This window comes from Neodiprion fabricii, chromosome 3, assembly GCF_021155785.1.
Source record: "Neodiprion fabricii isolate iyNeoFabr1 chromosome 3, iyNeoFabr1.1, whole genome shotgun sequence".
NCBI classification, from domain to species: Eukaryota; Metazoa; Arthropoda; class Insecta; order Hymenoptera; family Diprionidae; genus Neodiprion; species Neodiprion fabricii.
Window position 1 is genome coordinate 18,813,403 of NC_060241.1, and position 25,922 is coordinate 18,839,324.

At 37.3% G+C, this 25,922-nt stretch overlaps 1 protein-coding gene and 1 long non-coding RNA gene across 4 annotated transcripts; one reads left to right on the plus strand and one right to left on the minus strand.

Moving 5' to 3' along the window:
• Window positions 1–2,559: 2,559 nt before the first annotated feature.
• LOC124178857 lies at window positions 2,560–4,641 on the plus strand. Its single transcript, XR_006869906.1, has 2 exons — window positions 2,560–2,881; window positions 2,965–4,641. It is a non-coding gene; the product is annotated as an uncharacterized LOC124178857 (long non-coding RNA).
• Window positions 4,642–6,149: 1,508 nt separating this feature from the next.
• Window positions 6,150–24,714, minus strand: LOC124178860. Of its 3 annotated transcripts, none has more exons than XM_046562599.1 (6): window positions 24,555–24,714; window positions 24,198–24,411; window positions 15,315–15,723; window positions 10,478–14,567; window positions 7,709–7,959; window positions 6,150–7,628 (listed from the first exon to the last, which is right to left on the minus strand). In XM_046562599.1, the coding sequence occupies exons 3-4, from the start codon at window positions 15,504–15,506 to the stop codon at window positions 13,971–13,973; spliced, it is 789 nt and encodes a 262-aa protein (XP_046418555.1). In that variant the 5' UTR covers window positions 15,507–15,723; window positions 24,198–24,411; window positions 24,555–24,714; the 3' UTR covers window positions 6,150–7,628; window positions 7,709–7,959; window positions 10,478–13,970. The 3 variants fall into 3 exon arrangements, with proteins under 3 accessions (XP_046418555.1, XP_046418556.1, XP_046418554.1); XM_046562600.1 differs by having other exon boundaries at window positions 24,611–24,705; XM_046562598.1 differs by having other exon boundaries at window positions 24,198–24,714.
• Between the last annotated feature and the right edge of the window lie 1,208 nt (window positions 24,715–25,922).

Here is a 25,922-nt window from a genome sequence, read left to right on the forward strand (position 1 = left end):
CGATTTTTTATAAAGTCTTATTTGCCAACAAATAATATTATTTTATTAAAAATATAGAATAATCACTTATATTACAGAGAAAAATGATACGAGGCACGAAAATGAGGCGTGCAAAGGAACCCGCGCGCCGATGTGACGCGCGGCTCTAGATGAATTAATTTTTTCCCCATAGTAATGATGATATGCCCATCATTTAAAAATACGTTTTTGATAGGAAATTTAATGTAGAATACCATGGTTATAATAACAACTCGCTACGAGTTGGGGGCAATTGTTAAAAATGGATTTAAACATTTCATTTGTTTGTAACAATATGAATTTGTGAATAATTTTTAATGAGACAATTTTTATATTATAATTCATTCTTTTCGCTTTAAAATGAAAAAAAAGAAGTTCCTAGCTCAATTACAAGCGCAGTTGGGAATTTGTGAAAATGGGTTTCCAAGCCGAAAATCGCCAGATTCTGAAATTTTCGACTCCCTCTATTTTCCAAAATACGTCAAAAACAAAAATCCTCGAATACATATCTCTTTTTTTCGATACAGAATCCGTAAAAAAAATTCAGCTGAATCAAAAATGTGTCGGTCAATTTTTGTCCAAATTTGTTCGGCTTGTAAAAGAAAGTCCCATATAAAAGAGTTGCGTACTCTCGATGTACTGATTTTTCAGCTCTTCGGTCAATTTTTTGACGAATAATAAAGTTTTCAAGTTTAATGGTGCCTTTTCCGCGTGGACTTGATACCTTTCAATTATGAGAGAAAGCGCGGCATTTAAAAACCGGCGCTCAACGCGCAGGAACAAAAATCTCGGTAGTGTATATTGATAGTGGAAAATCTTGGCGTAAGTATTTATGAAAAGTATCTGAAATGTACACAAATACTCGATTAACTGATCGCATTATTTTTTTTTTCAGGGCAACAAACCCAATTTTTAACAAATGCACTGAGAACTATAGAATGTTCACTTGAAAAAGATATTCACTTTAATAACTCAAAGCAGAAAGAGATGTCGATTCAAAAATTGAGAATGTTTTTTTTTCATCAATAAAATTAATAATCGAAGCAAGAAATATTAAAGCATATATCACGTTGGGCTCGACCCATTTTTTGTCAGTGTATGAACTAATGTGATTGTGCTAACGGTACCTTCGTCTGTTTCAGCTAATAAAATTTTTCCTTGTTTCAGATCATCGCTCCTTTGTTCGATCTAGCTAATCGAACGTTTATGTGTTTTAGTTAATTAAACCGTTATCTGTTTCACCTAACAAAACCTTTGTCTGTTTCAGCTAACCAAATTTTTTGTCTGTTGCAGCTAATCAAACTTTTTGTCTGTTTCAGCTAATCAAATCTTCTGTCTGTTTCAACTAATTAATTTGTCTCTTTTTTTCGTTGATTAAATTTCCACTTATCTAAGCTAAGTATATTTTTGTCTGTATCGCCATGTGTCACTAATTGTATTTTCATCCAGTCCAGGTAACTGAGTTTAATTGACTGTACTGAAAAATTAACGTTTCATTTTCTAGAATTAGGTCCAGTTTAGGGCTGGCTCAGGGTCAGTCATCTTGTTTTCAAGGATGCATAGATTGAGCGGTGTAGTTCAGAATCATCATAATCACAAAATGTAGTAAAATTTATTCAGCAGTAGTTTTTTTTTAATGGTTTTACGGTCTTTTATTGCGATCGTTCTAGTGTCAGAGTTCTCTCTTGTCGTGTCGCTCGTAGGTCATGTTCAGTTTGTATTTAACAGTAGAATTATATGTTGTATTTTGGTGGTTCTGCTTATTCTACTCCGATTTGTTCCCATTTCTTCAAAAATTCCCGCATCATCATCCGATAGGCAAATGCCAACGACTTACAGCGATTCGTGTTTTCCGTCCGGGTTTGGTTGTTGATTGTTTTTCGTATTCACCAGGTTCCCCATTTTAGTGATTATCTCATACCTCATAAGAAAAAAGCCCGTGCGCGAGCATCCAAAGTCATTCGCCGTTCGCATATAAGATAAAAACAATCTCCCTTCATCCATAATTAAAACAACTATCTTTTATCCACAATTAAAACAGTTATCTTTCATCAATAATCGATAGTCAGCGGGTTGTAAGAACTGAAAAACTTTGAACAAACTGCGAATATACGCGAGTATAAATTGATTATGTTTCACATCCTTTGCATCAAGAAAAGGTTGCCAACTCTGTTAACAGTAAAGCAAGTGCATGATTATTGTGTATCTATGTAGATAACATTATTTTTGTCGATTCGATGGAGTTAAATTAACATTGCTGAATTTGGCTGAAATGAATTTGCATATTCAAAAGGAATACCGCGTCGTTACGAGGTTATACGAAAATTTCAGTCGGTTCCAGTTCGTCATTCTATATGCATGACAATATTCGACTCTGTATTATCTGGGCACACGCGGTGAGCGATGGTAACATCAGTTCTTGTCGTCTTTACGTACCGACCGCTTGTCGGATTGAGTTTCGCGTGGTAGTCAACGTTGCGCGCAAGGTATAATGAAGAGGGCGCTGCATGTCGATGAATTTATCTCGTCCATTTTCGATTACGAAAAGTCCCAGAAGTTAAAAACCCTGGCGCTCATTCGACGGTCGAAGCCAGTACCGGCCAACTTGGTTTGAATTCAATATATCGAACTACGATAGTTAAAAATAAAAATTATTTAAAAAAAATACTCTCCTGAATGTCCATACACACAAAGGACGTAGAATTGCTAACAAGTTATTTCGACAATCCTGTTACATCAGGTTATGGACCCAGGAACATGAAGTTAATACGAACAAAAAAAAAACTGTCGTGCGCGAAGGACAGCGTAGATTTTTTTGCAACAGTCATGTGAAGCAAAAAAAAATTAAAAATACGAGGCCTGGGTAAGCTAACCTCGAAAGTGACACAATTTTTTTACCTCTTAATGTGTGAGAAATACGTGTGAAAGCCTTCTGTTATTTCTCAGAATTAATCTGCGATTCGCTGCGAACAAACGTCATTTCCGTAAAAAATGTCGAACTCAAACCAAACACTACTCGTCGAGAAACTGAAAGGAAGACATAATTTCCCAACATGAAAATTCGCGACGGAACCATGGCTAGAACACGATGACCTGTGGAGGCGCGTGATCGGTACAGAAGAGTACATAGCTGACAAGAAAAAGGCTACAAAGGCTGAGTCAAAGTTTATCTTATCTGTAGACCCCATAAATTACGTGGATATTCAGGAGTGTGCCACTGCAAAAGAGGTATGGGAAAAAATTCAAACTATTTTCGTAGACTCGGGATTGACGCGCAAGCTCAGCCTCTTAAGGACCTTGGTAACTACTCAATTACGAAAATGTAAAGACGTTGAAGAATACGTAAACTTTGTAATTACAATAGCTCACAAACTCAACAGCATAGGATTTAAGGTACCGGACGAGTGGGTAGGAACGCTACTCCTGGCAGGACTACCAGAAGGATATCGCCCAATGATTATGGGTCTGAAAAACTCTGGAACAGCAATAACGGCAGATTCAGTGAAGAAGAAACTGCTGCAAAACATCAAGAATACGAAGATGGCTATAAGTGTGAATAGTTGATACAGCATTTTACACAAATGGAACAAAACCATAGTTGAAAAACATGCAATGTTTTCGGTATAAGCGCACAGGACACTTTGCCAGCAGATGCAAAGCAAAGCTAATCGAAAAACTAAGTACAGACAAACAAAGCGAAAAATAGAAAGCGCCTACTCAAGGTAACTCGTATTGGACTTTTCTATCGTCGATGGCAATCAATGGTAGAAACTGGTTTGGCGACCCATGTACGTCGCACCATATTTCGGCAGAGGATGAGGCATTAAAAAACACGAGGAAATGCTCAGTAGAAAAAGTTCCTACGGCGAACAAGCAAGGTATGTCAGCAGGGTCAACCTGAGATATCAGCCTATAGGTTCCCGCAAGTACAGGTAAACAGGAGGTTACAGCATACAATGTGCTCCACGTACCGGAAACCTCAGTTGACCTGCTTTCGATAAGTCAAATGGTTAAAAGGAGTTTATCTGTACATTTTTCTCCAAAGATCACAGAGATCTGCGATGAGGAGGGATCAACCTAGGCACAATGTCATTAGAAGAACTTTGGCATAGGAGACTAGGTCATCTTCATTACTAAGGCATATCACAACTCAGTAATGATTGAGCAACAGGAATAAAGCAAAGTAACATTGGAGAAAAATTTTGTATTCCATACATCAAGGGTATGATTGCAAAAAAACCGCTTCCAAAAGAAGGGAAATGTACCAAAGAAATACTTGAGATAATACATACAGATTTATGTGGACCGATAGATAGCGCATCTATTGGAGGATCGAGATATTTCATAACCTTAATAGATGGCTTCAACCGTAAAGCATTTATCGATTGCTTTAAAAAAAAAGGGTCAAGCCAAAGACGTTATCGTGGAGTTCAAAACGTTTGTGGAAAAACAGACCGGGAGAGAAATAAAATCCATCTGATCCGACAACGGAGGTGAATTCATGAATCGAGAGCTGAAAGGGATCCTGAGGAAATCTGGAATCAGACATCAGCGAACAGTCCCACATTCGTCAGAACAGAATGGTTTATTTGAAAAAATGAACCGCACTATCATTGAGAGAGAGCATGCTTTTTTGAAGCTGACCTACCAAAACAGTTCTGGGGAGAGGTGGTAGCTATGACTGTCTAACTAATTAACAGATCTCCAGCCAGAGGAATCAATGGGAAGACTCCAGAAAAAATATGGACTGGACTAATATCCGATTTGAGAAATTTGAAAGTTTTTAGGTGCAAGGCAATGACGCAGGTTCCAAAGAGACGACACCAAAAATGGGATTTTAAGGCAGAAAAACTAATCTTTGTAAGCTATGACGATAACACTAAAAGGTATCGACTAATAGTCCTGAACATGTATAAGATACACGAATGAAGAAATGTAGTATTCCTGAAAGAAAAGCGAGAACCAGCCAATGACGGACGTAGAAGCGAGTGAAACGAGAAAAATTCCAAACAGGGAAGCTGTAGGCAGTCTACTTTATGTAAGCCAAGGAACAAGACCACATATCGCATACGCGTTAGATCTAGCTAGCCGATTCTGTCGAGGAATCTGTTCTGAAAGGAACTCTCTCTACAAGACTAGTCTTTAATATACAAAGTCATCGAGAAATTGAGAGCTACAGTGACTCGGATGGGGCAAACGAAGCCGACAACAGGCACTCAGTACCAAAAGTATCTATCTGTTCCAAGGAGGGTTCATATTTTGGCAAAACAAAAAACAGCGCACAATAGCGCTATCCACAACGGAGTCTGAATACATGGCGCTATCCTCAACGGGACAAGAAACGTTGTGGTTACTTGCAATAACCAAAGAGTTAGACCCCGACGCCGTCTCATCGGAGGTAACATTTTTGTGACGACAAAGGAGCTATAAATTTTAGGAAACGGGCGACAAATTTTTATGTAGAGTTGTGTTATTTTCTTATATCTCGAACAACTGCTTTATCTCGCTTCTTCATTATCTCAATTTTTTCATACCTCCAATTAGCAATTCTATATTTTTAAATTCATTGAATAAAAGTATAATTGAGATCCACTGAACCAACCAGGTGGGTTTCAATGTGCGGCATTTTGCCATTGTGTCGATACCCATTTTCACGAACGAGTTTTGCGGCGGACGGCGTGACGCTGCCGCTTCAAATTCCCGTCGCGTCAATTTGACGCCCGTGAAAATCCATCTTTGGGATACACTGTTGTCAGTTTGCCAGAAATGAGGTGCCACTCGCTAATTAATGCGGGAATTACGAATAGGTATTTGTGTAGTGTTTTTTGTACTTCAAATGTCTTACTAAACGCTTCCTTTTTCTCGATTTGTTGCATAACTACGCTAGTTGAACCAGTGTTCAATTTTTATTCTATACTTGCAAACTATAGATGTCATGACGCTTCGCTCCGAACGAAAATGTACCCAGTAAACCAACACGAATTGAGCATGTCAAAAACGGAATTAAAACAAATCAAATGAAATTCAAAAGAATTGGCACACAGGTCTGTTGATTCTATTCAATTTGTTTTAATTCGTGGCAATTCCGTTTTTGACTGGCACAATTCATTTCAATTCGTTTTGGTTTACTGTGTAAACTTGTAACGTCAAATCAATTTCTATGATATTCGATGAGTTTGAGAATATCATACTATGTAATGTTTTTTTGGCTTGTAACTTATCCTTTAAGTTTCGACCCACACTGCAGATACATTTCAATTCCACGAACATTGATCATTATACGTTTATGAGTTACAAATTAATGACATATATTTCATGAAGTACAGATTAAGATCCAACAATGATACAATACTGAACTTAATTTATCACGCAAGCGTAAAATTATTTAAAAACATATGTAACTACCATTCGTCTGCGTCTTACAATTAGATACGTTTTTGAATTCTTTTAAGCATATCGAATTCCACTTCTCTGGAACTATATACACAAGTAGAACGTGAATGTTTTTGCATGTAGACTCAAATTTTGGCAGGTTTGATTATCACTGTAATATATAATATCTATGTATATTAAGGTGGTCCTGTAAACGGTCATTTCGAATCTTGACCGGCTCACCCCCCAAATCGGCTCCTAATAATTAAAAAATGATTCCCTTATATTTTAAAATTTTGATCTCAACTCTAACCCGTACCCGCCAATATATCTACCCAACGGATTTCTATAAAATTTGGTATACGGCGGTTTCGTGGATCGCTGACTACGCATCTGAACTCAAAATTTGAAAATTCATCACGGCGGATTCAATATGGCGTACCAAAATCCAAAAAGTGTTTCGATTTCAATTAAATTCAGTGCTCGAGGGTTTGCGAGGTTGCTAATTACGAATATAAACTTGAAATAACAAAACTCAATAAAGAAACCTCCCTGCACCAAATTTCATCGAAATCCATTCGGTGGATTTAATATGCATCTGAAAGGGCTAGATGGAGAAATCCACTCTCTTACGGGCACGTATTAGAATTGCGATAAAAATCTGAAAAAAATGAAAGAATCATTTTTGAAGTATTCGGAAGTGATTTGAAGAGCGAGCCGGTCGAGATTGGAAAATTACTTATTTGAGGACCGCCCTAATCTATATACATAACACGTTCTCGAAGTATCACTTTTACTAGGACCTCAAAGTGTCGTGAAAAGATATACTTTGTTTCCTCCGCAATGATATTTTTACCGCTACGCCTCACGAACCCCATTAATATTTCATTAAGCACTTTCGAAAACAAAAATGTGGCTCAAAGCAATCCCACGTAGGAAAACACTTTCATTCCGGAGTCCGAGGAAAAATAGAAAACGATACCGCCAAGCGATCGTCCAGACTTCGAGAAAATAAAAAAACGTACCTAACGTAGTGTTAACAAACGTATCGTTTTTTTGTGTACTTATCAAATAAAAAACGTTTATCTGTGTAATATCGATACATTCGTCCATCAGGTCCCCGAGACCACCGTTTGATATCCAGGAGGCGGAGTTGAGCGCGATGAGGCTCTCAGAGAAAACCTACTGAACCAGGAACCGCTGCTCCTTGGAGTCTCGGACGGTGCCGATGCCTGTACCTGTCGAACAGTTCGAATGATTTCATTCGCATGTGCGAAAACGCCAGTTTAATTATACTGAACACATTCAATCATCGAACCTGCTGTACTGCTTGCGGTGTTGAGACCCACTCGTTTGCTGCCAGTTCTCGACGTCGAACGGCCTTCTTGTGCTGCCACCACAGAAACAGGTTGGCTAATCCTGCAGATAGCACCAGAATTGGCAATAAAATCGCCAGCATTATCCCGGCATCTCTAACGCCGATAACAAGAGCCACTCCTGTTCCGACGGCAAGAATTATCAGTACAAATGCAGCTGCGCATCCTATCCGAGAAAATCCATATCGACGTTCTGGAGAAGGAAGGAGGAGGAACTTTAATTTCGGTGACGATCGTATGTGTAGGTATTTTGTAACGCGATTCGTCGATTAATTCGCTTTACTAAGGACAGAGAATCGCGCGAAACAAAAAGCGAAACCTGCTCTTGAACTTGCAAATATTCAAAAGCTCATGGTTGTGGGTTACTTGGCAACATATATTTGGAAAAAGTTGTGTGCAACCTCAGCCGATGGCATAAATTTATTCACCGAGTCATATCAAGACTCGTCAATAACGATGAAATTTATCTATAGTTCTCAGATGTTCGAATCAACGTCATTTTGAAACCGATAATACAAAGAGCCTGAAAAATTACCGCACGTATTATATCAATTCCTTCTAAATATCAGCTTACTCATCGCAGAATATAACCGCGATCAAAATGTAGATTTTACGATTATTCACGCACGAATATTTTACACCAGATCGACGCCGAGCGAACCAATCAATCGTTCTTATTTTTATTCTTTTTCACCTCAGGTTTTTCCTCTTCAATTAATTTTTACCATTCTTATTCTTTGTCGTGCATACCGCTGCGTGACAAACAGTTGCTGCTTATTTCGGTATATAATCTCAAATGAAATCTAGCCAACAAGTAGTAGCTACTGCCTAAGGCGTAGCTGATCAGCCAAAACAAGCGAGCGAGAGGGGCGCGTGATTTAAATATACGAGGATCATATTGTCGCGCTTATTTAGTTTTGTCGACGCGTAGTTTGAAAGAAGAAGAACGAACCAAGGTTAAATGGGATGGCAAAAATATAATGGGCGTCGTATTACAATGGCACATGGCCACAAACTGTAAAAATCGACCAGCGGTCAACTCGCTCATGCATGTCGTTACAACACAATGATTTCCTTGTTTACACCTTTACTCGAAACTTGCCATTTGGCAATCATTAATTAGGTCAGTATACGCACTTTCGCGTACATCCTTTACTTTGAATGGGTTTTTCTCATAATCAAATCCAAGGAATTTCATTTCGTTATATTCTGATCGCAATGAGATTGTATTACGTTATTACGAAGTCGTGCAGATAAATGGTAGGTCACGGCCAGTTGTGTGCAAAAAACTAGTGAAATATCGATGATCGAATTTGATATAGAAAAATTATCAACAACTTGCAACATTACAAATTTCTTTTTCCTATACTTTCCTATGCTTTGATCACATTATTCCATCAAATGATAAAAAATGATCAAGAAGTTCGAAAGCTGTGATCGAAGTCAAACAAGTTAAATCAACTTCAAAGAATACCGATCAGTTTCCCCTTTGTCGAAAAAAAGTTTAATCTATGGAATTCAATTAAAAAAGCCGGTTTATTGACCGCACTATGGAGCAATTATAATATCGTGCGATACTTTTGAATACCAAGAACGTACTTTTAGTCCAATTTTAACGAATTATTAAGTCATTTTGTTTACATGTTGAAAAAACTGACACAATAACACGATATTTTTAAAGTTGTCAACAGCTGAACTTACTTTACTCGAATATGTGATTTTAAATTCTTTTCTACATTAAGAAATTAAATTCATTCAATCAATCGCTTTCGATTTCAATTTCAAATCCTGTCTTTAAAATTGCTTCTTGCGATTTATCCGTCTAATACGTCAAAATCCCCACCGAAAATCGGTGACAGCTTGCAGATTGATCCGCTCGGCTTGGTTCAATTTCCAAGTTTCTCCGATAGCCCTCATCACGAATAATGAAACTCTTGTACCAACATAAAATATAATCGACAATCGACGCATTACGTCTATAATCGAATTCCACGCTCGTCTATGACGTCATCGATAAGATAACGGGAAATGTGTAAAAATCGCCTGAATTAAGTTCACGTATTCCTAACGTATCGAAATAACGAATTTAAGTAAACTCATCTCCTCCCCGTAGTAAAAGTCAAATTTTTATCCATACTCTCTGAATCAACCGCTGCCACATACGTGAGAAATACTATAGTATATATAATTCCTCATCTGACCGAGAGACTACAGTATTTACGATGCATACACGGTACACGGTATTATCCACAGTATGTGCTGTCACGTTGACACGCTGTGGCTTGACGAAATCAACATTAACCCAACTTGAGCGACAAATGAAATGTGGGCCCGTGCAAAATGTGCAGCTGTGCTTATATGTAAACTGCATTCGCACACAGGTCGAAATGTATATTTATTGTCGACGGAACAGCCGTGCGTAAGTTTGCACGTTTATTCAAAACATTTGTCACTCCCCCCTATTTACTTCTCTCACATTCTCCGTTCTTCAACTTCTCAAATTATTTTGTCAATAAGATAAGAAGTGTCGTCTGAATTTTGTATATACGTATATTATTATTTTTTTTCTTTTTTTTTTTCCTCGTAGTTTGTTATTCCGACGGGAGAAATTTTTTCTTCTTGCATTCGTGCCGGTTCCTCGATAACGAGCGTACGAACAACATCTCGTACATGTATAATCTTAAACGCTGTATATCTCGACGATGACTTACCGGTCGTAAGAGGCGCGGCTTCTGCAGTTCTGTCCGGCATCGTTGTTCGAAGTTGAGCGGACTGGTCGTTTGCCATATTCCGGGGCCGCAGGCATTCGGATGAAAAATCCCCTTCTTACCGTCGTTGTAAAAAATGTGTATAAAATAAGAAGGCGCCAAATCGCACGATGCTAATTCTGTGATCCACTTGGACGGCCGCTACTCGAGCGGCAGCGGCAATCCGATCGTGTTTTAGAAAGTCTTCTCTGCGGTTCTCTATCATACAAGTTTGGTCATCGAGATGATTTCAAGCACGTTCAACGCCGCTGCTGCAGCATCGCGGTGTTCGTCGCTTTTTCACACTAGCAATTACTCTAGACACACTGTATTATTTTATTGCCCACATGTTGTAACGATTTTTATGATACGAAAATTAGCTTGGACGCTTAATCTTTCACGACCATGTAAAGCCCGACTGCTTGTACCGCCTGGCTCACCTTTTCTCTCTTATCTCGTAATCAGACCGCTTTACCGTCGGACTCCGCATAAACGTTGAACCATTGTCAACGGCTACGCCATTGCGGAGCGATAGTCACCGACTCTCGTGCACGTATCAGACTCCACCTTCAATCGATGTAAGATCGTACTCCTTGTATGAACGAACCTCGGCGGATTCACATGAAATTACTTATCTCGATTCTTGAGAAAAATCGGTGTAATTGGTGCGTTTGAGAAGTTAATTAGGTAAACCATTGCCCGAGTTTCTGAAAATCTTGATCTGATTTAACTCGGAATCGTTATAGCAATATTGGCCGAAACTGAGTGCCAGCATGCCTTTCGTTTATAATTATACAAGGTACTGGAGGAATTTTTGTCCGTCGATGGGTAAGGAACTGCTGGAGAAATTTTATAACGATATGAAAAAATTCATGATAGAAACGTGCATGCTGCCTTGTAATTTCTCAAATAGGTTTTTCAAAACCGTTGACAAATAATAAGCGGATAAACTGATTATTATTTCTCAGATTTGTATCTATTTTTTTCTTTTTTATAATTTGTAGAACCAGAGTATATTAAATTACCCATCGTGAATCCAGTTGATATTCCGAGATCTTGGGACATTTTTTATGCTACGCGTGTATCTCCAAAACCGAAAATTTCAAAGACCATCGGTTAGTATACGTCTATTTTGCCAATGTAAGAAAGTAATTTTCATCACAAAAACAAATATATATATGTGTATATATAATACAACCGAGGAATATTTATCAGTTATGTAAAGTACGAATAAAATGATCTCCAATACCAAGAATTTAAAAAAATATCAATCGGTGTACGCGTATTTTTTAGTTGATATAATAATTTCCATTGCAATGACAAACACAGCGTGCACGATCAGCTAATATCTCTAGAAATATCATGTTTATTTCGTATTAAATGATTGATGTACATATTAATATTAATAATAATAATGATTTCACAGTCGGTATACAAAATATTTTAAATATAACATATTATTTATATATATGTACGTACTTTGTACATACACACCCATATCATTATCTCATACATCTAAAATAAATCTCTACATTATGCACGACGCGTATGTAAGTAAAAATAGTGATAAGAATGACAATACTAGAAGGTATAAAAAGCGAAGCTCTCTCCGTACAGAATCGGAGAAAATTCACGTAAAGATTTCAAGAATAAATCATCCGTGAGTTTTAGCACTGCACACGCATCGGGCTGGATTCGTTATTCAGTTCCGGAATAAGTCCACTCTAATTCGGCGGACGGTTGAGTTCATGCCTCGGGATCAATTAAAGCCAATTGGCTCATTGTGACCTTCTCTGCCTGCCGGGCGAACCTTGTAGCTACCCATATCTCGTATAATCAGAATGGCTTTTTTTTTGGCTCGTTATTAACCAAGTTATATCATGTTTGTTTCTAGTCACTCGAATAATTTATGTTGAAGTCAAGCCGATATCGATAACTCGCACGGTAAGAGGGTCTGTGTCTAAAGTTTGAACGAATGGACAGCTGCGTATTATTAAATTTTTATTTCCAGCAAGTTTCTCTCCCGAAAATCTAATCTTCGTAGATAAAATACGGTAAAACTTTCTTTTTTTTACGTAATATCTAAGGTATACGCATGTATGCAAAAGTTTTTTCCGGAGTCATTGGAACTATTAAAATTGTTTGTTCAAAAACAATTACATATTCACTTTTATTCTACTTTCTTGTCTTCGTTTGTAGTTGCGCAATATCGTTTTATCGTCGATATACTGTACAACTAATGTCTTGGACTTCGTGTATTATACTTATCTTATAATATTTACAAAACAAATATGTGATTTATACAAAACGTTGATAGTTCATAACCAATGAACACAGCGATCCTTGCTGAGGAGATCTGGCTTGTAAGAACGAAATAATTATTGTCTAAAAATAACCGTTTTATACCTCAAAGTCGAATTTTTACGTGAAAATATTCGATAATTGTAATGCCATTATTATCTATATATATCACATGTTTTCATTTCAGTTAGGAATTACAAATCTGTCCCAGCAGATTTAATGCATCGTCTTCAATCATAACGTGATTATAATAAATACATCGTTACATTTTACGGTGCTTCGTAACATTCGGCTTTATACGGTGCTGCTCGTGTTCAGAGCATGAATTACCGACTTCATGACGATTAATATCATGACGGAAAGTTACGGGGAGTTCACTGTAAACACGAGCTTCAAGATCTGCGAAAAGAGACGACGTAAGACAGCGCAGCTAACAATTCTACCACCGATCATTTCTCTCCTTTTTAATCTTCCCGCACTTTTTTTTGCTCGGTCAATTATCGGTCTATACATGAACAACGGTAATTGATGTCGGAATAAGATTTTTTTCAACGGAACACGGTGCCACGAAAATAAACCCAGTTCGGAAATGCAACTGCATTAATTCGTTACGTTGAGTCACTGTTGCGCCACCCTACCGAACGTAGACCGTACACTTGAGACTATTCGATAATCAGACAAGAACTGTTTGCTATAATTATTCAGTATTACTAGAAAAAGTTTCATTATTCCGTGCAATGATGATATTTTTTCCTACCGAAAACCACAAACAGTACCGAATTGAGTATTCACGTGGAACTCAGTGAATGTAAGAAAAAACATTCGATTTATGTGGAGGTTGGTTATCTTAAGATCCCTAAAAGCTTCATCCCTCACTGATTGCGCAAATTTGAGTCTTTAATCAACGATGTTGAAAACTTCCAACGGTACGTTTCAAGCCCGGTAGGGAGCGCACCGGTCAATTGTCACGACAAATCGTGTCCCAAAGCACACACTTTCGATTTTCAAGATAACGGAGAACCCGCAGATCGCCGAAGAACATCATTAGAAAACAAGAACCGATGTTTAAGAAGGAAGAGTTTTTCGTTTCCGCGGCCACGCACATGTTTTTCTTGCTTTTTCCATCGTATTTCAGAAGGCAAGTCAAGCGACCTGATCACACCTCGCAAACTTCCGAAGAGCCTGTAGGCCTCCCTCCACCGCTCGGGGCGCCACTGATGGTGTTGAGGCTCAGGGTCGAATACCTTGGCGCCTCGTCCATAAGCGTGGCCTGCTCGTAGCTCGGGGGCAAATCGTCCTGCGCTGAAAGCTTGAGGAACCTTCGCTCCTGCCGGCGATCGTCGAGAGTCCGCAAAAGAATGACGGCCGGTCCCAAAACCAGCATCACCGCCCCCACGGCGATCATCGCAACGGCCGCAGCGGCCGTTCCGCCTCCGGCGACGTTGGACGTCCTTAAATTCCGACTTGATTCAGAAGCATTTGCGGATTTGTATCCCGGCATAAACTCCTTGGACACGTCGTCGTTCGTCGACGACGAAGATGGCAAAACAGCTTCTGCCGATCCCTCTTCGATTACTTTCAACTTGTTACCGAGATCGTACTTTTTACTTTTAACTGACCCCGGGCTCCATTCCTCCTCGTTTTGAACCTCTGAACTACTCGAACTACTTGACGATGACTCATTCTCGCTCCGATCTTCTTCGTTGGCGATTTTTTTCGTTATCAGGTTACTCACCGTTACTGTGTTGTTTAACTGAAAGAGAGCCAGGGAAAGAAGGTAATTATTATGCCGAGATATTTCGCGTGCGAGATGCTCTCGGGCCAATGGAAACTATTACAAGATTTTTATGCGGTTCGGTTTATACCGTCGTTCAGTGGCATGCCGCATTTTGATTTCTTATATTCTCACGATGATGTCGGACCTTCAAGTTTTACCGCAACAAATTCAGCATGTCGTATACTTTTACCCTATTTTATTCTCTTGAGCGATAAAATTATATATGCTTCAAACTATCGAAAATAGGAGCGCTTACGATCGAATTTATGTGTAGGTGAATAAGATATTAAAGTTCAGCGTACACGAAGAAGAAAGTGTTAAACTCAAATTGAATGTCCAACTACGCATGCGCGAGCTTTATCGGATTTAAAATCAAGCCGGCCACCTCAAACTTCAGCAGTGAAACGCGGCTTAGGGAAATAATTAGGTCACGCAATTTTTTCACAATCTCAGATAGTTTATACAATGATTCGGCAAGGCTCAGCAAGCTTTTACTGTCGACTGAAAGATAAGAGACGTTTTAACAAAACAATTTCAGTTCCCCACTTGCCGCGGGAGAGTTTAACGTTTCACGTTTCGCTTCGAGTGAGTTGGTTGCCCTGCCTGACCGCCAAAAATATTGCCACGATACGATCTTGCCAACCAATGAAGCAGATTTGTTTCGCGCATGCGTAGTCCATCACTCTACCTGCTAAGTTTCACCGTTTTCTCTTGGTACATTACCTGAGTCGCGTTTCTGACATCGACTGCTTTGTGCATGGAGGAAACGCCTTTCTGTAGAAGAACGATTCCAACGGCACTCCAAGCGGCGAGTTGAAGGATTATTACGACTTTTGATGCCCACCGGTTGGCTCCTGCAGTTAGAGACATTCTGGGAACCTCTGCTGTTGCTGGATAGAACCCCAGCTGATACATCAATGTTGTTTACGGATGTGGTTACTATTTTCCTGCTGTTTCAACATGCCGATGGATTTGCAGGACGACGAATGCAGTCGGATTATTTCCTTGTCGCAAATCCTGCAGAACATGTTTCTAAACCACGTCGATATGTGTTTGAACTATCGGAACTATCCAAAGTGACGAATCTTTCGATGATCGAGAGCCAATGGTATTTTATTTCTGATACCTGAAACTGGTCAAATGAGACATCGGTATTAGTACATAACTTTGGAAGTAATAATTTTGTAAAAATTCGAAAGAATCGCGTATTAATTTTTAAGTGTATAGTATATTACAACAAATATTTCAATCAAGAAAAAATCCTTTTGCAACAATCATTATTACGTTATAACCAACTGATTGTATAGGTTTTAACACAACGGTTATGCATATACTAACTGTTTTTTTTTTTTATCAATTAGACGTCGTTAGGCAAAAAAATATTGTTCTCTCTATTTATGCAAGATTAGAAAGATTCAATAATTGATTTCATGAATTGCAACAAATTGCGCGTATATTTTTTAACTATTTTTAGATTCTGTATACATCTATTACAAGTTGCGAAGGATTTCCGCAAAATTTCACAAAAATACACTTAGAAAAAAAAATTAATTTTAGAACTGTGTTAAAAGATTGCATTGTATTGGAATACTTGGAATATATTTGTAAATTTTTACGAGTCACTTGCCAAGTTTTTAGCAAAAAGTGAAAAATTCACCATTATTTCTATCCCAACTAGAATATTAACATAGATTTTTAAAGTTCCGATTGTTTTTTTTTTGTACATTCATTTCACTCAATGACAGCGAAGAATTTCATGTTCCAACGTGTGACTAAAATTGTTTTAAAATCCTCGAAACAAATCTTTCGATAATTAACGGAAATGTTGAAATTTCGACAGATCGGCTCAAAGTATAGGACGAAATTCGTCCTTCGAATTTTTAAAAGCTTACAACGAACGTTTCTAATCTATCCAAGCAAATCGCTCAACGAATATACCTGAAAATATGTCATAATTATTCGCAGCCTGCGACAAGGTGTTAATTAAAAATTCATTTACAGCCGGGCCTGCTCTCTCTCGAGAACAATACTGTTTCTCCGCCAAATGTAGCGAGGATTCGATTCGTCTATAGGATGGTCTTTGCAGCAATCTACACGTCTCGGTTAGCGGTCACCCACGCCTCGTACACGTGTTAAAAACTGCCGTTCGCGACGCTGATACACGATTATTAAATGCACGTATACGGGTATAATATAGGTATACATACATGGTGTATACGTATGGATGTACAATTGTACATGGACTGCATCACGCCTAAATGTTTGCTAAGGTATACTGTTTAAAGAATTGGAAAAATAAACAGGAATATTAAAGTGCTTTATACATCCTCTGAACGCGTATTAAAACCGCGCACTCGTATTGCATGTATAAGCATAATTTGTTAACCGCTGATAGTTCCGATATAGTTAGATATTATTATGCACCGTTTGCAGCTCAGTTGCAGAGGTGTACAGTTAACACTGTACAGCATTGATGTAACATGCTGCAAAATTGAAAGAGTGATAGAATGTGCGGGTCAACTTTGACGGTGATAAAAACGAAAGGAAAACGAAATAATTATAGTATATCAAATTATATTCTATCTACGTTTATAATTAAATTATTTTTTTTTCCTCAGTCGTTATTACTAAATCATTATTTTGTACGATCTCAAAAATAATTAACAAATATATGTACAAGCGTAGCATTTATATCAATACTGTTGCAAATATATATATATATTTTTTTTTTCCAACTTACGTCATTTCTTTTTTGACACCGAATGTTTTTCAACCCGTATTGTTATCTCAATTTAACCACGAAAATTGTTAAGTTTGATCTGTCGTTAAAAAAAAAGAAAGTATTAAGACACGCGACGACTTGAAAATATCATGATTAGAAAACCAGTGGAAAATAAATCTGGTTAGTTATAGAAGATAGTGGAATTTTTTTTTTTTTTTTTTTCTTTATGAATTCCTTTAAAAGCCACGTATCCGAATACGTTATTTTTCTGCCGCTTGTTTTTAAGATGTGATATTATTTAGTTCAGAAGCAAAACGATAAACTTTGGAACGTTTGAGAGGTAAGATGGGTGGCAGGGAGGTAGAATGTTGAAAAAAAAAATAAACAGTGACCGAACAGGACGACGATTATTAAAGCGACACTCAACTCGGTCGAGTCTCTCTCACTTCGCGCTTATGACGCGTCACAACAGCGATTATGTATTAATTAATTCGAATGCGGTAATATCGATCGCCTGTGGAATTACTACAGGCGATAACTCTATTTCTGTGTACTGTAAATTACAATCCACGCCGTTTTCCCATTCATCGTGTATATTTCTCTGCGAACTGTTACACCTTCGTCTTATTTCTAAGGCGCACTGCCAGACACGCGCATGCACGTAAAACAAGCAAATATTATTATCTTCGTATACAAAAAATAAAGAAGTATTTGCCGTACTTCGGTTTGTGCAAGTTCGGTTCTTACTTCTGAAAATTTCCTACCCATGTATCAATGTACAATTGAATCAAGGAAAGTTTACAGTTTCAGTGGCAACCATCAAATTCGCAACTGAACTATTTTCCACTTTTTGTGCAAATTAGAATAATTTTTTCATTTCTTTCGATTTCGTATCTTTAATTGCTATACTAATATTACCTTGACACTTACGCTTACGACGAACTGATAAACTGTAATTGGCTCTAATTTTCATGGAACTAAAATTAAGAACAATGAATTGTTATCCACGGGTGGTAAAACTGTGATCATGCTCAACTGCAACTGGTACGGAATGACAATTAATCCAAATGTTATAAGCGTTATTATACCGTTGTAAAGAGAATAAATTCTGTTTCCTGTTTATAAAAAATGTAGAATTGGTAAATTCGCCGAAAGGCTCTTTGGGAGCAAAATTCCACGATACAGAATTTGTCGAAAGAATGTTAACCTCGCGATAAAATTACTGAGCTGCAATTCGGAATGAGGTTGAAGTTAGTAACGTTAAAGTAACGAAATATCAGAGAAAAAATCATTATTCCACAAATTTAGAATGACTTTAAAGAAGTTGGCTTTTCAAAATAAGAGGATATTTTGTTTATCATGATTTACTGAATTTCGAACACTGCTGAAAATGCGAAGTAACGACTTTTCCTAAGCACGGCATTGTCACTAACTTCATGCTCGTAATTCTGATGTGGCTTAATACAAGGAAAACAAAAAGTCGCGTGCGTAAATGTTATACATTACAAACTGCAATAACGCAAACGGCCATTTAAACCCACATGTATTTTTCCTTTTCTCGGTGCACGTCTCAACATTGTATTGCCAAGTCACGCGTCATGACAAATAACTTATTAGTGAAAATAATTCCGTTAATTACAACGTCCTCAGGCTACGCGCCGCCTAAACTTCTATCGACTATTTATGCATTTATACCGCATAGAGGGTATTCCACGATAACTCGACTGACGACTGATCATTATCGTCTCACAACCAGCAAGTTTTCTTTTTCTCCCCTGTCATCGCCGATGCATGTATTTCGATGTTTTTTTCTCTTTAGCCTCTGGGCGTTTTGAATTTTGATTCGCCCTGTCGTTTTTGTTACTCAAAGATATAAGACTTGACAATACCGTTTTAATAATTTTTTTATGTATTTCTTCACACCCAATTCGCGTTATTTTAACCATGAAGTACCACGATAAACAGTATTTTCGAGAAAAATCGAGTTTTCCGACGTCGGAATTTGTACTTTTTTATCCTACGTCGTGTGCGCATTTATCGATTGAGATGTGAATTTTCAGAATTCTGTTTAAACTCACTTTTCCGACCATCGATTAAAAAAAAAAAAGAAACATTCAAGGTCAGTGAATCTTATATTCAAATTTCCTTGAAATCAGTTATGCAAGCAGGAGAGAATAAAAGTTTCATTTTTCGAAAGCAATTAAACACGGTTTTCGAAATTCGTTGTCATTACTATTCTCAACTGAATAACCGTTCGAGAAAACAAAAATTCAAACGTGTTTTCCATACACAAAGTATCCGTTTCTATGACGGTCGAGTGCGAATCCGCGGAATACAGAAAAGATCACTTTTAAGTCCTAGGGTTTTTTCAATACTGCGCGCATGCGCCGTCGCGAACAAATCTGACATTACGTGACCCTAACCTCAATTTCATGCTGCGTGAGAAAACGCGTAAAAATATACACTTGTTATGCAAAGAATCGGGTGTAACAAGGAAGCAACGGTTTTTTCGCCTCGCGCATTTGCAATATTCGTCTTCAGCTTATATTGCAAATTTACGCTCGGACCGAAAGACCGAGTTTGCCTTCTTCTTACAGAATATACTATAGTCTGTCGAAATCCGCCAGCGTACAGGAAATGCACAAAATTTTTCCTCGCCGTTTCGAACCAAATTACACTTTCGTCTATCCAGTATAAATATTGAACAATATCTTTGTGAAATTCACAATCTACACGATAATTCTCGCCGAATGCCTTGTACGTTAATCGATAAGTGCATTATACGGCACAGGACGCAATTAGTATTCGGATACATGTGTATATATGTATAAAGTGCTTGCGGGCGCAATAACGTTGGCATAGAATAACGCGGTGTTTATCATCGTTATATTTTTTTCTTTCTCTCACTTTGTTTAACACGATCGTAGTAATGAAAGAGATTACTGCGACATTCACACAAATACGTCAGGCTCCTTCGTCACTAATTGGATTAGAAAACTCTGTTTAATCTTCCACGTGCCGAGTGTCAATTAATCGGCCTCGATCAAAAGTCGCAACCAATGAAATGCTGTACAACAATAATGGATACACCTAAATTATTAGGGTCATTTACATCGATTCCATCTGGAAATATTGCCTTTTATCTTATTTTTACTATCGCGTTTTGGATTATTTAGATGAGTCGAATGAGATTATAAGAATGGCCATTCTTTTAAACAGAAAAATGGTGTAAGAATTGATGATTACGCTTTCGTAAAGAGAATTTCTGTAAAATTAAACTCTTCCGATGCTTCGCAGAATTGCTTGCAAATCATTTTCATACTTCCCAAAATTAGGTGTCACATAGCATGTGGGCGTAAAGAGAGATCGAAGAAGATTCATAAAAATTCTTTTAATTAGTCGAAGCAATTTGCGTTATTACTTGTCGCAGTCTCTCTGTAAAATGATGTTAGATTCTCGTAATAGATTTTTTTTTCTACCCGTTATCAATTTCTCCTCTGTAACTTTGCCAATTTGCAACACACAGCAATGCGGCAATACGCATTCGAGGAAAGCAAGATCTGCAGTGGCATGTAAAAAAAAATCATCACGTAATAAATCTATGAAAAGTTGGACCTGTTTCTTTTAGAAACCTGCATAATTTTTCAAGAGATTGCAAATCAAGAAATCTGCATTGAGAATAATTCCGAGTTCCGTTTACATTTTCTGCAGATTGTTGAAATCTCTCGGAAAGCGAAGACGTACAAAATCGTTATAAATTTTTTTACCACTCTTATTCCTGGATTATTGAATTTTTTTTATTGTAATACCGAAAGTCTAATTTGGTTGAAATTAAAATATCCTTGATGAAAAAAAATTTTCCATCATGTAGGCGTGATAAAACCGGACTTTGCTCTCATCAAAAAGTTAATATTTAAAAAAAAAATATAAAAAAAAATAAAATAACTGATACGTGACTGAACCTGGAGTTTTTCGAAGCTATAAACTTTCGCTAATCCCTTCGATGACTAATTCCGCGATTACAATTGTCGGCTAGATAATGACAATGATAGTTTTTCCACCGTCTAATACACGTACTGTCCGAAGTGGGTGGGATTTGAATAAGATGGGGATAAAGACGCTTATCTCAATGTTATAATCTTCATGTCGCTGTTCCTAATTCGTCGATTCTAACGATTACGTGAGTAAATAATTAAATACAAGAGACGGTTCTATCTATATCTCTCTCTCTCTCTCTCTCTCTATATATATATTTATATATATATATATGTATAGTTGAGGCCTACGTATCCATCAATTTGAGATATTTGTACAAAGCTGTCAGATTAGTAAACACGGGAATAACAAGACTAACGAAATATTCACGCGCTTGTCTGATGATCGTTAAATGATTTTCAATTAAGACCGATTCTCACACCTTACAGTTAGAGTGACAGGAATATCGCTATGCGAGCTCATTACGCGAGTCACTTCATTAAATTCGGGTCAAATCTTTAACGCATACTCTCCCTGACGAATCAGGATTGTCGTTTTATGTTTTTACGTATGAAATTTAAATCTATCGTGCACTTGATTAAGTAAGACTGAAGAACTTTGATTCAACACGTCGACATTTTGGGCAGAAATGCAATTTATTTTTCTCATCGCGCAGTACCTTTATAAATCGCGAGAAATTTCAATACGGTGAAATTTTTTTCTACAGACTAAACAATTTTATACCCGATGATTGTGAATTTTTGCACGATTTTACACATTTGCACAACCCTTGTCAAAATTTCATGTTCTCAAACGGATTTCCTACGACTTTGGTGCGAAAGTGTGAAAGGAATGGGGAAAATTTGAGAAAAGCTCAACTCCAATAAAACAATAAAATCTCCGACCATTTTCGGTACTCGTTAAATATCGTTTTCTCAATGTTTAAACTTTGTTTAAAGAAGAAAAATTAAGAAAAAAAAAAAACAAGATCAAAGATTTCGCACAACTATTATTGTTATAGCATATTTACTCGCAGTACAATCTTATTAAGTACGGGGTCATTTGAAACTTCTCCTCTCTTTCTCTCGTTAGTTTATTTCGCTCCCTTTGCCCCAATTCGAGTGACTACGTCACGCCTGCAGCCGCCGTGCAATGACTATCTTTAAATTGGCGCGGCTCCAGTTCCGCACACTTATACATCCTTACGTTCGTTCCGCACCTCTTGATTTTTTTTATCTTTATTTATCCTTTTGTTTCTTTCTCACCGATCCCTCGCATCACACGCCTCAGCAACGGTGCTGTTATACATTCTTCCTCAACTGATTACAGAAAACGTTATTGTAGACTCGGTGTATATATATATATATATATATATGTATGGAAGAAACTGCAAATATAAGTATTATCGCACGAATAACTGCAAGCGCAAATCGAATTTCACATATCTTTGCAGTAATAATTTTCAGCCGTAATTAAACAATATTGTTATGCATTGTTTGCGTAAGATAGGTATGGAAAGGTATGTATACTGTATATGTATATTGCATATTATAAGCATAAATAATCAACTGACATACAAATTTTGCGTTTCTCTTTAATCTTGCGGTACGCAATTATAGATATTACGAGGCTTTCCGTGCCGAAGCGAACGACCGATTTTCTTGGCTCTCTACGCAATCCTATTAAGTATGTTCGAGAAGAATCGGTCATGAATTTTTGTACGTTCTTTTTTTTTTAATTGACTGGTTCATCGATTCATTGATTTTCAGACAAAAGTAACTCGCATCCTAAATGACGATCTGTATAAAAATGATCAAGAATTTCGCATAAAGCGGTAAAACTTTTCTATAATAACTTTATTTCCATTCTTACTCTGATTTTGAGATACGTTGATTTGAAAAATTGACGAACTTATCGAAACCCCATTTCTCAGATGAGCGCAGCGCGGTAACTGCTTATTAAAAAAAATCGGATACAATTCATAACTGATCCTCTCAATGCATATTTGAATTTTGTAAAAAAGAATGGAAAATTTGCTAGAAGTAGTAATTGATAAAGCAGTATAAAAAAAAATACATTTTTGTGGAAAGAAAATAATTCCTTCACCTTGTGTGTAACTGTTGCACGTTATAGGTTTAATTCATTTTATTTCATATAACAGCTTCTCCCTTAACTTTTTCTTCTGGGAAACATACTGTTATTATTGTTGTTGTTGCTATTATCATCTATCTATTAATTTACATGTACCATTTTCACCGTAATTAGACTGAACGTTGTTTAGTTTAAACATTTAAAAAATTTTTTTTTTTTTTTTAAAGTATCATGTTGCGAAACTAGATTAACTCATTATCAGACCTTTCCTTGTATTAATAAAAACGAGCGTATATAATGATACTTTACAATCAGACCGGTTATGCATTTCTTTTTTTTTTCCTAAGAAATAAATCAGTGAATACCGTACATTCGTCTTTTATAATGTTCGCGATTCTAGCTACAAGCATACGAGTATCGATCTTGAAAACAATTTACTTGTCTTGTTTTATTTATTATTGAATGATGAAAATTTTTCGTATTGCGATTACTTTCACAGTTTTATATTAACATAATTGCATAATTTTATTCTTCGTTTTTTTTTTTTTTTAGATTTTTTTTTTTTTTTGCTTTACTTTGTAATTCTCATTCTGACAAGTTATGAGACAAATGGCAATGGATAATCCTTCGAGTTTCGATCGTGTTCATTTCGTTTTTACAGCTCACATTCTATGTAGCGTATCATGTATTCGATTTTGGATATTTGAACCCGTGGATCGATCGTGCGAATCGGTATGCAAATAATCGACTAAGGATATTTCTTTCATTACTGTGTATAGTATAAAAATAATCTCAGCATACTTGAACGCCAAACTTACCGATATTTTCGTGGATTACGTTAGCCGTATAAACTGCGCGGAGAAACAACAAACGTTGAAAATACCTTAACCGAAACATACAACGTTCTTTCAGCTCCTTTTCAATTCATCGTCACACTTGTCACGCTGCCTGTAATTCACGTCGATGGTCATTCAGACGAACGTTATACGCCGCGTATTATACCATACGTACTAAACCGCACGTGCGGTTAATCTGCAAATAACTTCCGGTTAGCCATGCATTAACCGCGATATCGTACACAATATCCGTATGTCACATGAGAAATACAGATATCTGTATGACCATTCGAATCGAATGTATCGCGGGATCTTCCACTATCAGATTTGAAAATTTACAATTATTCTCCGACGATTTCGTGAAAGTGAAATTCAGGAGGAAAAAGATTTCCCACCGCTCGTTGTTATTCGCGTTCAAAAAAAGCGCGCGACGCGAGCTGCGCGTCTCGAGGCCCCCGTCAGTAGCAAAAGACCTCTCGGGTCAGACTGAACGGCAGCGCAAAGCCGTCTGAGTCTTCGACTCGGCGATTCGTCGCGGCGCCGCTTTACGTCCCGTCATGACTCACTCCCTCCGGAGTGCTCGGATACCCGGAGTAAATTTTGACGCGTCCGTCCGTCTCCGAAGTCTCCGGTTTTTGCACCAGGCACGCGACTAGACGACCTCGGGTTTCGTTAGGAGTTTCGAACTCGGACCCGGGGAAAAAAAGGCGTCAAATTCAGTCCGGGGAGGGTTGCTTTTGTCATTTTATACCCTACAACTCCAATTTGCAGCCGAATGACGCGGGTTCTATGCAGATGAAACGTCGGAGCGGCGAGCAGCGAGAGCGCGGCATCTTCACCCTAAATTTCATATGAAAAACACCTTAAATAATCTCATTTGATCCGAGATAAATAATGAAATGTCGTGAAAATCGATAATTCATTGTCTTTCCGAAAATTCACTCGTTCAAATGAATACCTTTTTCTCATCGCGCAGTATCTGCGTATTGTTATTTTTTTTCTTTTTCTTTAATACGTCGTGAAAGTTACTCAGTCAATTTTCAGTGAGTTACGATTTTATGAGTAAATTGATCCGTTTTCTGACATTTTGTTGTTTTATGAATTTTTTTTTTCATGTTCAATATTTGATTTTGCTATAGATAACTAATTTACCAAAGGTCAGAAAAATTTCATCCTTCGTCGGACGTTTCGTCGAACTCATAACAGTTCAACAAGATCCTTGTACAGACAGTTTGCTACGGAAATTTTTTCGTACGTTTGGCAAATCAATGTCGAAATGTATGGAAAGACCGTGCAGAACGGTCTGGGAGGCCAAAATTATTGCTGTTCTTGAAAACAATTTTTTACCACTTTTCTACACTCTTCAAGCTGCAAGAAGTGTGGAAAATTAGTTAATATTTTTCATTGAAAGAAAACTCCGTACAATAGGATTTTCATAGAGGGAAAAGAAGAAAAAATCTGTGCGATTCTTATTAGAATTTTTGATGTACAATCCAAATTTATACAACATCCGGATACAGTGACAATTAAATTTTTGCAAAATTATTATTTTCAGCCAAGGTGTTGGTTGTGCCGTCAATCAAGTAAATGAACAAACTTCACTTAAAAATTTTATTCCAAACCTGTGAAAATTTTTGTCAACATTTAAGACCCGGTAAAAATTCATATAAATATTGGATTTCGGAGCTTTGAAAAACTCGGACGACA

Excerpts from the sequence above, each read along its gene's own strand:
- LOC124178860 (XM_046562599.1), bottom strand. The coding sequence starts at position 15,506 with ATGTATCAGCTGGGGTTCTATCCAGCAACAGCAGAGGTTCCCAGAATG. Across the intron at positions 14,568-15,314 it reads ATGTCAGAAACGCGACTCAG|TTAAACAACACAGTAACGGT; the intron begins GTAATGTACCAA and ends GCTCTCTTTCAG.